Here is a 13,597-nt window from a genome sequence, read left to right on the forward strand (position 1 = left end):
TCGAACCATTGACCTCCCACTTCATAACAATATGCACTGCCGACTGTGCAATTTGACCCTTAATTTTCCTACGATGCAACCGACTTTATATTAGCAACAAGCTTTACTTCGGAGTGAGAACAACAGAGATCACTCAAAAATAACGAAAGCGTGAAAAAGACACTTGAGAAGTCAAAGAATGTTCTACAAGAAAAGCGCAAAAAGCTCAAGCGAAAAATTAGCATAAAAAAGACCAACACTTTTACAAAAATTGTTATGAACTTCGTTCAAGAGCAATTAATCGAAGTCAAAACGCCGCATGAACGAAGAAAGCATAAGCGAGAAAGCGAATTTTTGTTCAAACACCGATTTCTTACTCTACTTGAATAGTCCAGTGAAAAAAATTCACGCCACAAAACCACTCGCATTTTCGCTCCACTTCCTGTTTCAGTGTGAACAAAATCACTACTCCAATTTGACTTCAAAAATCATGAAAATGAGTGAACAGTTCTTAAAAAAAAGACAGCGTCCTAAAACAATTCAAATTCTTTGAATTGAAATAAAAGGAGAGCGCCTAAAAAAAGCTGTTGAGAGGCTGACAGTTGTTATTGACAATTCAAGTAACTACGGTTTACCAGAAGAAACAGGCTATTCCATATTGTACGTTCTTCGCTATATATCTATATATTTATTCAGTGTCGACATAAAAAGCACCATGTTTAAGCTCCTAATCTTTACATGTTTTAACAGCCCCTAAACATGCTTTTCGGCAAAAAGCGACTGGAAACAGTCGGATTCGAACCGGGGTCTGTTAGTTAAGCGGCAAAAGCGCAACGTTTTTAAATTCTCCTGAACATAGTTCGTTGCGATGTTTTTAATCAGAAATTTTTACGCTGAACGTTTGCGTGACAAAAATTTAAACAATCTTTTGCTTCTTTTGTTTTCAGTTTTGCTTGATCTCAGTCTCATAAAATTTTTTAACAACTGAAGTTTAATTCACTGAATCTTTTGTTGCAAGTTTTTTTTAGATCCAATGAAAAATTTAGCTGTGAAGAGTTTATTCTATTTTACTTTTTTACTTTCGAAGGAAGATCTTTTCCTTTTCGTTTCTTTATTTCTTTGCTCCTTTTTTCTTTTTATGTGTTTTGTTTTAGCTATGTTTTGTTTTGGTTACGTTTTGCTTATTCTCCTTCATTTGTTTTGTTTTGGTTATACTTTTTCTTGTCTTTCTTTACTGCTTTATATCTATCCTTTCACTTTCTTTTCCCTTTCTTTTTTCCTTTCTTTATCTCTTCTATTCTCGAGCTCTTCTCTTTTCTGTCGTGTTGCTCTTTCGTTTTTTTCTCTGTCTTTTTCTGTACTTTTATGCCATTCTTTTCTCTTTTATTCTCTTTTGAATTTCTCCCTCCTGTTCGCTTTGTCGTTTTTTTATTTTCTCTTTCCTTTCTGTAATTTTTCTCTGGCTTTTCTTTTTCTGCCGTAAAGGTCAATGACTGATTAGTCGAGGATGTAAAAAATAGGTCATTGACCGAGAAGCTGCCTATGACTGAAAAGCTGCCATTGCCAAAAAGTCAATTACCGAAAAGTTACCTATGCCATAAATTTCAATGATTGAATAGCCGCGAATGTAAAGATGTCATTGACCGTAAATCTTTCTTTGACCGAAAAGTTACTTGTGCCAAACGGGTCGACGACCAAAAAACTGTGTTTTAAAAGATTGGTCAATGATTGCGAACCTGCTAATAGAAAGAGTCGATCACCGGAAAAATTATTACACGAAAATTGTTATGTATGACATGTACTTTTGCGTCACGGATATTGGCAGAATGAATTTTCTCTAGGTGAAGGTCATTAATTAAAGAAAACCGAAGATGCAAAATTGTCCACTTAAAATAATTTAAATTAGCTAGATAGTAATTTGGCGGGGACGTGCTTTTGTGTTATGTTTTTAAATTCTCCTGAACACAAATTGTTGCGATGCTTTTAATTGGAAGTTTTTAAGCAAAATCTTTGCGTAACCGATTGGATTTCTTAAAAAACCATCAATTGTTTTAAGTTTTGCTTGATCAAAAAGTTTTGAACAATTGAAGTTTAATTAACTGAATCTTTATTTGCCATGTTTTTTTCCAGATCAAATGAAAAATTAGCCTGCAAAGAGAATTCTATTTTTTACTCTCGATCTTTTCTCTTTTTTCTTTCTTTTTGTGCTCCTTCTTTCTCTCCTTCTTGTATCTTTTTTTCTCTTTCGTTTCTCTGCTTTCGGTTATCCTTCTTTTCGTTCTTTTCTGTGTTTTCTTCTCTTTCGTTTCTTTTCTACCTTTCCTTTTTTTCTGTGTTTTTCTCGTTTTCTCTTCTCTCTCTCTCTCTCTCTCTTCTGTCGTTCTTCTCTGCCTTTATTCTTTTGTCTCTTTCTCTCCTCTTTTTTTTCTGTTCCTTTCTGCTTTTCTTTTTTTTACTTTTGGCCTTTTGTTTTCCTTTTTGGTTTTTCTTTTCTGTTTCCTTTGTATTTTTTCTTGTATTTCTGTTTCTGTTCGCTTCTCTATTCTCTTTTTCTGTTTTCACTCTATTTTTTCTCTTCTGTCCTTTTTCTCGCCTTTTTTCACTGTCTCTTCTGTATTTCTTGCCTGTCTCTTTTGTCTTCTTTTCCCGTCCTTTTCTTCCGCCTTTCTGTTATCGCATTCTTTTTTTCTAATTCATTCCTCTTTCGTTTCTGTCTTTATTTTGCCCTTCTCTCCGTTTCTCTCTTGCTTTTCTCTCTTCCCTTTCTGTATTTCTTTCTTGTCTTTCTTTTCTCCTTCTTTTCTATTTTTCTTTTCTGTTTTCTGCCTGTTTCATTTTCTCTCTCTGGCTTTTCTGTCTTTCCTTTGCCTCTTGTTTTTCTTTCTTGCTTTTTTCTTTCTTTTCTCTCTTGTTTCTGTCTTTCTTTTCCCTCATTTCTGGCTATCCCTCTGTTCTGCCTCTTTACTGTTGTTTATTTTGATATTTTCCTGTCGCTTTTCTTTTCTCTTTTTGTGTTGATTTTTTTGTCTTTCTTATTTTTTTTCTGCTCCGTTCCTCTTCCGTTTCTCCCTTTAGTTTGTCGTTCTGTCCTGTGTCCTTTCTGTTTATCTTTTCTCTCTTTGTTCTTTCCTTCTGCTTTTATTTCCGCTTCATTTTCTTTCTTTTCTGTTTTTATTTTTGCCTCTTTTCTTCATCCCTTTTCTTTCTTTTCTTTCTTTAGCTTCTCTTTATTTTCTCGCCTGCTTTTCTCTGTCGTTTCTGTCTTTCATTTCTCTCTTTCTTTTCTCTCTTTTGTTTGTCTTTCCTCATTTCTTTCTGTTCTTCTTCTCTGCCTCTTTTCTGTTTTGTTTATTCTGCTTTTCCTGTGTCTTCTCTTTTTCTCTCTTTCGTTTCTTTCTTTAGTGTTGTTTTTTCTGCTTTTTTCAATGGTTTTTCTTTTTTTCGTTCCTCTCTTTAGTTTGTCGTTCTTTCCTCTTTCCTTTCTATATCTTTTCTGTCCTGCTGTGCTGTTTCTTCTCTTCTTTTCTTTTCTCTTTGTTTTCTCTTTCTTTTGTTATTTTCTGCCTTTTTTATCATAATTTTTCTGTTTTGTTCCTCTTTAGCTTCTCTCTTGATTTTCTCGTTGACTTTTCTGTCTTTCTTTTCTCTTTCTTTTCTGTCTATTTTTTTCTCTCATTTCTTTCTGATAGTCTTTTCTACATCTTTTCGTTTTTTTTTGTTTTTCTTTTCTGTCTCTCTCTTTCTCTTTCTTTCCGTCTGTTAATTTTTTTCTGCTTTCTTTTCACTCTTTTTTTTCTTTCTGTCGTTTCTCTTTTCTGTATTTCGTTTCTCTCCTTTCTCTATTGCTTTTGTCTGTTTCTTTTCCTGTTATTTTTCCTCCCTTTTTAATTTCATTCGTTTTCTGCTTCGTTCGTCTGTCGTTTCTCTTTATTTTCTCGTTTTTTTCTTTCCTTTCTGTTTTTATTTTTTCTATCGCTCTTTTGTGTTTTTTCTGTCTTTCTTTTCTCTCTTGATCTCTTTTTGTTTCTCTCTCATTTGTTTCTTTTCTCTCTTTTTTCTTTCCTTTCGCATTTTTTTCTCTCCTGCTTTTCTCTCTTATTTCTATCTTGCTTTTCTCTTTTCATTTTTGCTTTTCTGTCTTTTGTCTCTTTCTTTTCTGTCTTTCTTTTCTCGATTTCTTTTCTCTCTTTTGGTTCTCTTTCTTTTCTCTCTCTTTCTTTTCTGTCTTTTTTCCCTCCTGTTTCTCTTTCTCTTGGGCTTCTTTTTTTCGTTTGTTTTTCTTTTCTCTGTTTCATGTCTTTTCTGACTTTTACCCTTTTGTCGCCCAATCTTTTCTCTCTATTTTGTCTTTTTCACGGTCGTTTTTTCTTCCCTTTTCTCTTTCTCTTCTCTCTTTCTCCTTTTTTTCGGTATTTTTCTCTTTCTTTTGTCTTTTCTTTCTTTCTTTTCTCTCTTTTTCTTCTGCTCTGTTTTGCTGCCCTTTTTCTTTTTTCCTTTGTCTTCTGTCTCGTTTCGCCCTTGCGTTTCTTTCTTTTCTCATTCCTTTCTGTCTTTCTTTTCTTTCTTTTTGTTTTCTCTCCCTCTCCATATCTTGTTTCTTTTCCTTTTACGCTCCTTAAAAATGCAGCCTAACGTATTACATGCGTTACGCTACAACACCACGGGGAATTTCGTTATCTGTACAAGTCTTAGCACTCCTTAATTATAAGAGTCAGCAAAGCCAAAAAAAAAGTTAAACACAAAATTGCTGGTACTTGGGGTTATTATTCTAGAACAAACACATCGCTAACGTAACGTAATACCTATGGCTGTTGAACGAGGGGCAGGTTTTCCAGCCCGAAGTGGTAGAAAAAAAATAATTTCAAATCTTCTATTTTTCAAATGATCTTGTTATACTTTTGCGGGCCTGCTAGTTTTCAGTAATTTTGTATTTTCAGTAAAAGAATAAGATAACTAAATTCTGTTGTATCATAAAAACAAGTAAGTTTCAATAGTTTAAGTTCAGGAACCAAAACCAGTCAACTCAACTGAGTCCACATCACTCCTTCCTCAGCGGAACCAGTCATTTGGTCGTTTGACTCCTACTCTTGTATAGTGCACAGAAACAATCGATACGGCCATTTTAGCTTCCACTTTCAGGCATCCTATAGTTCTCTAAAAATCGAGCTTGAGCTCTCGCAACTTTCCGCGGTTCACGATCAAATGTTTCAGGACATATCATTTCACAATAACTCAATGGAAGCATGGGATCGCGTGAAAACTCAGTAGAACTTGTCAAAACCTTATCACCAACTGCATAAACCACGCCTAGTTCATTTTCAGCCGTAGTCAAGGCGTAACTATAGGAATCCCCAAGAGATAACACTTTGGCCAAAACAATATCTCCAGGACGATAACATTTGAACACTTCTACTCTGTCTTTGTTCGTTGCTCGGATGTCTTCTTTCCTTATGAATCCATGATAAGGTGAACCATTCAAAGCCGGACTTGTTGGTAGGAACCTTCCCTCCACTCCAATTATGTCACATTTACATAATCGGCTATTTGTTGACGTCACACGACAAACGACAACTTGTCCAATTTCAGGTACAGAGGTGCGAACAGTGCGCGTAGAGGGAATGACTTGAATCAAGGGAGGTAAACTCTCCCCGTCCACAGATTCTTTTCTCTCTATGATGTGCTGTACACCAGTGAGAGAAGAGTATATTGATCCATCTCGTTGGAAAACTCCTTCACCTGCATCCCCTTCTGTCACTGAACAAATTTTTTCACCGGGCACTCGAAATATTCTTCCCTGGCTAGCTTGAGACATAATTCAAACAATCTGAAAGACAACTTCACTACCTAGATAATCCACGTGGAATTAATTTACCGAACGGATCGATTAAATATAAACAAATATTACGTAACTAAAGCTAGGTACGAGAGGTAAATTCCCAGACGCGAGTTCAAGAATGCCGGAATCAAAGCTATCTGCTGAAATCGAGGCAGAATAAACAGGGCGTTTCATATATGTCTCATTTTATTTTATCCTATAAATATCTCCGTCAGTCATAGACAAAATATACCTCGACAAAATTCACCTTCAAGAAGGTGTTGATTCAGAGTATAAAATGACTATCGGTAGAAAAGAGTCGTTCACTGAGAAATATCCTTCACTAAGTAGACTAAATGAATAAGTAATTGACGCAATTCATAATGTACAAAACAGAAGTGAGATTCACTCTAAGAACTTGGGGTAGCAGCACTCTGTGACGCTTTTCTCAGCATTTTGCGTTCTTTAGCTTTCACAAGCAACTCGCTGTAATATCCATTGTAGTCTAATCTAGATATGACATTTATCATTGACAACTCGCCCTCACGTTTCTCATAGTAATTAAGGCGGTCTAGGAACTGATTGAAGAGTTTGTTGAAATTCTTATTGAAAGTGTTTATCACATGGTCAATGTTTGGTCCCTTCACAAGATCAGAGACCGCTTTCTTATCATCTTTCGCCCGTGCGTTGGGGTCACTGGAGGTAGCGTAGAGAGAAGTAGCAGCATCTTTTTGTAGCTTGGCACTTCTTGTGAGGCGTCTAATAGCATTAGCAAACTGCACACACACAACAAGCAACTTGCTCACGAATGTCAGCAGATCCGGAGTTGTCAGCATGCAGTCCTTGAATAAACAGAAACTCTTTTGTCAGTATGAATGAATTAATCAACAATTGCTCACAATTTCTTTTGCGAATGATGCCTGGCTAATAAATACTACCATTGACGAAGTACGTTCAAAATTTGAGACGCGATTTTTTTTAGAGTTCGTGTAAACTCATATAACAATTTCATATTTAGAGGTTTGTATCTTCTTGTGGATGGGATGGATATAAGGAATGAGAGAATATTCAAAATATTGAGAGCTAGCACAACCTTTGCACTGCATTCAATTTATTCTGTTCTTCACACCAAGTTATGTTTTGTCAGACTATTTTAGCGATCCCAATGTTTCAAGCAACGCTAACATGTAGGTTAAAATGGCGACTCATTAAACATATTTTCTCAATTTTGAAGGCCTATTGGTGTCATTCTTCATGACCACTCTAACGATTTATATAGCTTACAAAATTAACAACGAAAAATCCGTTTACTCATTCTCAGGAAAGGAATTTCGTGGGATAGAATAATTGGTTTGGGGACAGGCCAATTCCACTCCTCTCCCCCTTGCAAAAATAACAGAAAAACTGTCATCAAAATGACTTCACAGAATATCCGCTAAAGGAACATCAGAACGGCTTCAGGCCTGAGCACTCAACAATAACAGCTCTCAATATTGTCACACACGATATCCAAAAAGCCCATCATAAAAAACCTTTCAAACGTACTCTACTAGAAGCCTAAGATCTCACCGCCGCTTTCGACACGGTCTATCACAACTTGCTACTAAAATACTTGAGGCACAACTATCAAATAGCAGAAAAAAGGGTCACTTTATCCTTACAGGTCAGGTTTTCTTACATAAAAAATAATAATAGGAATTAAACTGGAGAAAAGTCAAACATGTTGTCCCCCAAGGTGGCGTATTGTCACCAATGCTCTTCAACATCTACATGAATAAGCTGCTTTAACCCCCGGAAGGTATAAACATCAAGTCCAAAGCCGCTTATATAACTTTGACTACATCTCACCCAGAGGTTAAAAAATTACGTGACATAACTCCCTACCTAAATACTTTAGACTGCATAGAATCAAGAAAACTTAAGCCATCAGCTGAGGAATCAAGCGCCACTGTTCAAGACCTGGAGCAAGGCGGCCAAGTTTGACCCTCACCCCTCACCTCACTATCAACAATTCAACGATATCAGTAAATTCAAGAGTCAAAGTACATAGTGTCATCTTTGAGAGGATGTTCGAATTTGACGAAAAAGTAAGGAGCACCAGAGAAACTACATAAGCGTAAAAATATACTGAAAAATATTGATGTTAGCGATTGGGGCTGCAAAAAAAACTACTTACAAAGCTATCAGTCGGAGCGTCCTGAATTACGGTGCTCCCATTTGGGGCTCCAAAATCAGCAATACAACCTCCAAACATCAAAATATTGCTCTGAGCCCAATTACTGGCTGTGTAAAAATATCTGACATCAATTACTTACAAAATGAGGATGAAATACTGCCTGTGAAATAAGCTCGAAAAAACAGCGCAGGAGTTTCCGGTCGGCAGTTACAGAGCCATCTTACCGATCGCAAAACAACCTCTACAACCAGTTTTCGGGCAATGAGACCGACACTCAATGATACTTATAGGGAATGCATGAAATTACAAAACAATAACCAAAGGCAAATAAATAGCAACGAGTACAAAAATGCGCTCAAAACGTTCACCCACACACGGTCCATACACTGCTGAACAAAGAAAGCAAGCAAATAGGCACACCTGCACCAAAGATAGCAGATGAAGAACAAACGCTGCCACCAATTGCACGTATCCGATTGACACAACTGAGAACTGGATGCTGCTCCTGCTGAACTCTTACTTGAGTAAGATTTTTAGCAATGTTGATAACCACTACACCAAATGTGAAGTCTTACCGCACTGCTTAAATCACATTTACAACCGGTAAAAACCACACGGACCTAAAAGTGATTGACATTTGGGATAGACCAGTAGAGGTATATAAATGGCTGGACTTAATACAATCAGTCCAACACGACCTTACTGCACAAATCTGCCTTCCTTGCCCCTTTCGCCCGATGCTGACGATACCCCTACTGGCTCCCTAACCCGGGAATCGCATGTCACCCACCATGACGTAGACACAAAGGTCGCAGAACGCACACTACCTCTCCTCCTTGTCCTGTCCTCCATCTACCATGTGGAAGCAAAAAGAAACACAGCTCTGATATATAAATTCTGTTAAATGAAAAGGAAAGAGCGCGAAAATGAGGCAATTTCTGCGCGTTGAAACATTTCTCCTTATATGTAGGATTTAAAATCCTATAAAAAAATTTTCTATCCCTTTCCGCTTCAATATTATGCTACAATTTGGTTCACTTATAACTCGCATTTAAAGACTGAAAAACACTCGCTACTGGTCAGCGAATTAACAACATACTGATATCTGCGAACAAAAAATGAGCAGCCAACTAGTGAGCATCGACAAAGCATTTTTGCGCCAAATTAAAGGAGCATAATAGCATCTTTACAAGTAAAATTGTCGACTAAATGAACTAAACTGACGTTATTAGACTTTAGACCACTAATCAGATTTGAAGAGCGCAAAAACAAATCCGGTTGCAGGAAGTGTTTGATTTGTTTAAGAAGTAAACTGACACCAAATTATATCAGCGACATAACAGTCTGATTGAAATCAACTTATGCTCACGCAAAACTCAAAAAGTCTAACGTAAAAAGTGTTTATAGTCATCAAATCGTTCACACCAAAAGCGCTCAAGAAAAAAATGCAGAAAAGACCAATAGGATCCAAAAAATTTCTACAAGCTTTTTTTGAGAGCGATAAAAAAATTATCGCCATATCAAAATAGCTGCAAACAGCTCTCTATGCCGTAGAAATAGAAACTGCAAAACAGCTCTGTCAACAAAGTTAACAATGTACTTTGGGGAAATAATTTAAAACTTTGTTATTTTCGTAACTCTCGACTTTGACATGACCTGGAAATTAATGTTATAATAAATAATTAAGAGAGAGAGAAAGAGAGAGAGAGAGAGTGTGTGTGTGTGTGTGTGAGAGAGAGAGAGAGAGAGAGAGAGAGAGAGAGAGAGAGAGAGAGAGGTAAATCATTAACGATTCAAAAAATTCTCTCTTAATTCAGCCAAAACACTTCAAATGAATGTATCAAAATATTACCTACTAAATTTGGGCAACTTGCTCTCAAACGACCGGTGAGCGGTTGGCTTCAGTAGCAGCCAGTTGGGGCTGAGGGCTCCTGGAATTAGGGGGAGCGGAGAAGGGTCAAAGTTCTCAGAAGCGACCTTCACATCATAAAATTGTCTCCTCAAAAGTTTTGTGAATCGCGTACTCAGAGACCAGTAAGGCGTAAAGCTCTGATAGAGCTGCTCAGCCATTTAATGCCCTCCGGGATTTAACTGTTTATCTCGTTTTGAGAACGAGAAGTTAAAAGTCAGACGAAAATCAGTCAAGCGAAAAATCGAATAGAATAGCCCACAATGCTAATATAATTGCTACAACTTCGTTTGACAGCAATTATTGAAGTCACGCATATAAAAGCAGGAAAAGAGAGGTATGAAAAGAAGACACTCACTGCGGCGAAAAATGTAGACCAAATTATTAGCGTGAGATAACGAAACAAAATCAAACAGCTATCAGAAAAAACTCTCTTAGGCCTGATAGACCCAATTTTTCACAAGAATTTGCAATCTATAAACATAGCCAGCAGATTGCCGAAATAGCTGCGAAACAGAATTAGGTGATGTGAATATAGAAAGCAACAGATACAGAACTGAACTGATGCAGCTGCCAACCTTTTTAAAGACTAAAACGCTTTCAAACTAAAAAGTTCTTAAAAAATATAAATTTGTTATTATTTTGGTCGCTTTATAATTATTAGCATTGATAATTACCTGGCAGTTCTATATTGATCTTGAAAGGGCTTAGTGATAACATGTCAATTTGATAAAAAAGAAGTCATTTAGAGAGCGAGTAAGTCAGTCATGATAAAAAATTAATTACACAAATGAGCTTAAAACTGGCCGCCAATTAGCTTAAGCAATGACATCACTCACAAAAGTATCAAAAGAGCAGTGAAATAGTGGCATGAAAAGATCAACAAAATTGCTCTTTTGAAGTTGTGCGGCGTGAAAGAATGTAAAACGAGAAGAGCGTCAGACGAAACGAAAACCAAGATCACTGCAATATAGCTACGCTGAGCTTACAGCTTCGCAGCTATTAAAATACTGTTGTAAGACCTACCTTGAGGCAATGATCAAGGAATTCAGAGTGTGTTCGTAACAGTAACTCCACATCTGTGATATCAACTAGAACTTTCTGCAGTTTATCCCAATGTGGCTCGATGACGTCAAACATTATGTAGATCTCCAGATTCTTCACAAATCCCATCATTTTATCTCTCAACATGAACATTTTTGCATGCCATTTGGTGTAGCCAGATCCACCGCTTGCAATGCACGACTTATTGTCAACCCAAACAGAACAAAGTAATCGCTCAACATTCTTAATGTAGAAGATATGTCGGAATAACATCTGATACCTAGCGATGGCTTTCTGGTTAATTACCAAATTCACGGGCCATTTCACATCGTAAGTTATTGAAAATGCTTCTAAACCACTTAAGTTAAGCTCTGGTGTATTTGAAGACATACTTTCTGCTTCTTTGTCCGTTTCAATTGACAAAATCTTGTTCAACTGTGTCACGTAATCATACGGCAGTAAAACTGTTTTTACATCATCTTTATACGCATCCGAATTAGCAGAGCTAGTTCGCATCGACAATTCCAGCATATTAGCTAATTTGGCAGGTACTATATCCGCAACTGACTTCTTCAACTCAGAAGCAGCCATCGTCATAAACTGCAGGAAAAAGTCGCCCTGTCCCATTAAGAAATACTGTTTTGCAGAAGTCAATCTCGATTTCAATCCTTCTTTCTCTATTAAAAGATCTAGAAGCAACTTACTAGCAAAGTTATAAGCTTCCTCTAATATATCGCGATAATATTTAATCTGCTTCGTGTACAAAATCTCCTTTGCGTTTGGGAAACTGAACTGCTGGCCATACAACCTCACAACATTCAGATATTTCCCTGTATTCATAATTAAGTCTCGCAAATCGTCCAAAAACATTGGAGTATTTTTCGGAACGTGAACATAAAACTTATCCCAATAGTCTACAGTCAAATTATCTTTCCCTCCAAACTTTATCGCCTCGCCATCTAACGTGCTCCCATGCTTCTGCTCCACCATGAAGTCAAAGAAAGGGTCACTGATTTGACCTTTATATATCCAGTCCTGAAGAATGTCGAAGAAAGGCCTGGAGGCGGCCGATGAGAGGTAGTTGCATAGTTCCTGCGTCTTCACATCTTTTATTGAGTTAATCACATAGCTATGCAAAACTGTCAGTACTTCTCCGCCGGTGTAACCCGCTAAAACAAATACACATATCTAGAAACGATTACTCAGAAAAAAAACAGTATTTTTAATAATAATTAAGCTTGCACTGTGATCTGGATGGTACTTTTGCAGACGAAAATTACATTACAAAAACAACAAGGAGGCTCAGTAATGTGCGACCGCACATAAGATTCCGACCCCGCTCATCCACAAAAACCCCCAAAAACGATTTTTTTTTTCAAAAAAATAGTGTATGAGCGAAAAGATAGCCTCCAAAGCAAATAACTCAGTGGAGTAAAAAATGATGCACTAGAATGATGAGATATGCCAATATTAAGAAAGCGAGTTACGACGAACAGCAAAATCAAACAACAACAACAACAACAACAATCATTAATTACATCAAAAACTTTATGTCCGTTTTAAAAAACAACTTAATAACGAAGTCAACATTCCGTCAGATAAAACTGAAAATAAACAAAATAACTTATAAATCACCAGAAAATATATGAGACCAGTTCATAAAAAAGGTTTGGTAACAATTAGACAAAAAGAACAAAAACAGTAAAGTTAAAGTTCGATTATTTTTTTCAGAACAATTAAATTCAAAGTAATGAAAACCATTAGGAATAAATTAAAATATCCCAAAGAAATACGAGAACCAATGTTTCTATAGAAGGGATTTAAGAGCTGTCCATAATCAATTTTTTTTAGGCTAAAAAGCACAACAAAAAGACAACAAACAAAAATTCAATTAAAACTTGCCAGAAAACGCTGTCGAAGCCGTAAAGCCATATTTTGGCTCTCAAAAACCAGTTCGATTGCGCCTTCTTCAACCACCGGTAATGTAGCATATGACCTTTCTTTAATGAGACTAGGTAACAAGTAGACAAAAAAGAAAAAGGGCAAAATTAAGTAAAACTTTTATTTTTTTTTCGAAACAAAATTACTTCATGTCAACAAAACTTCGAAACAAAACTACAAGTCATGAAAGCCAATAATTACAAAATGAAATAATTAAATAGGTTCGTTTCTTCGTCCAAAGGAAGCCCTTGAGACCTGCAATTATCCAGAATATGTCTTGCGTCTACAAAAAGAACGTCAAATATGACAAAAATCAAATTAATTTACTTTTTTTTTGTGAAAAACCGGGGTCAAAGCCAGTAAGGTCATAACAAATTCTTTAAAATTAGATTTTATTTAGATTTTATTAAAGCCATTATTTATTTAAAAATCAACTATTTTTAACAATCAAAACGACCAGAAGCTTTCAAGTAAAAAACTAAATGCATTGGCTTGCAGTTGCTTAAGAAACCAATTGGACCTATTACTCTTGAGCTTTGAATTGATATGCTCTGTTCTTTAATTAATTTAAAAAAGATCATTGATTGACTGATTACAATCCGAATTCTTTTTTTGGATTGTAATAGTCCAAGATTAGTCCAAAACTAGCCCTTCTAATGCTGTTCGACCATTGAGAAAACTTAAATTTTCGAGTGTTATAGATATAGATAAATTATTAGTAAAAAACCCAACA

The 13,597-nt window shown here is 36.2% G+C and overlaps 3 protein-coding genes across 3 annotated transcripts in view; all 3 read right to left on the reverse strand.

Moving 5' to 3' along the window:
• Positions 1-13,597, reverse strand: part of LOC142340153 (replication protein A 32 kDa subunit-B-like) — an 86,304-nt gene that overhangs the window by 35,899 nt on the left and 36,808 nt on the right. The gene's annotated exons all lie outside the window — the stretch shown is intronic.
• Positions 4,893-5,975, reverse strand: LOC142340156 (exosome complex component CSL4-like). Its single transcript, XM_075390662.1, has one exon. The coding sequence runs from the start codon at positions 5,789-5,791 to the stop codon at positions 5,102-5,104; it is 690 nt and encodes a 229-aa protein (XP_075246777.1). The 5' UTR covers positions 5,792-5,975; the 3' UTR covers positions 4,893-5,101.
• Positions 6,117-13,597, reverse strand: part of LOC142340151 (gamma-tubulin complex component 2-like) — a 49,619-nt gene continuing 42,138 nt past the window's right edge. Inside the window, exons 4-5 of the mRNA XM_075390634.1 lie at positions 10,906-12,092; positions 6,117-6,636 (exon numbers count right to left, since the gene is read on the reverse strand). Coding sequence (XP_075246749.1) covers positions 6,205-6,636; positions 10,906-12,092 — 1,619 coding nt within the window. The 3' untranslated portion in view covers positions 6,117-6,204. The remainder of the gene's footprint in view (positions 6,637-10,905; positions 12,093-13,597) is intronic.

Source organism: Convolutriloba macropyga, chromosome 1, assembly GCF_964194025.1.
Source record: "Convolutriloba macropyga chromosome 1, txConMacr16.3, whole genome shotgun sequence".
Taxonomy (NCBI): domain Eukaryota; kingdom Metazoa; phylum Xenacoelomorpha; order Acoela; family Convolutidae; genus Convolutriloba; species Convolutriloba macropyga.

Coding starts and splice junctions, on each gene's coding strand:
- LOC142340156 (XM_075390662.1), bottom strand. CDS start 5,791: ATGTCTCAAGCTAGCCAGGGAAGAATATTTCGAGTGCCCGGTGAAAAA.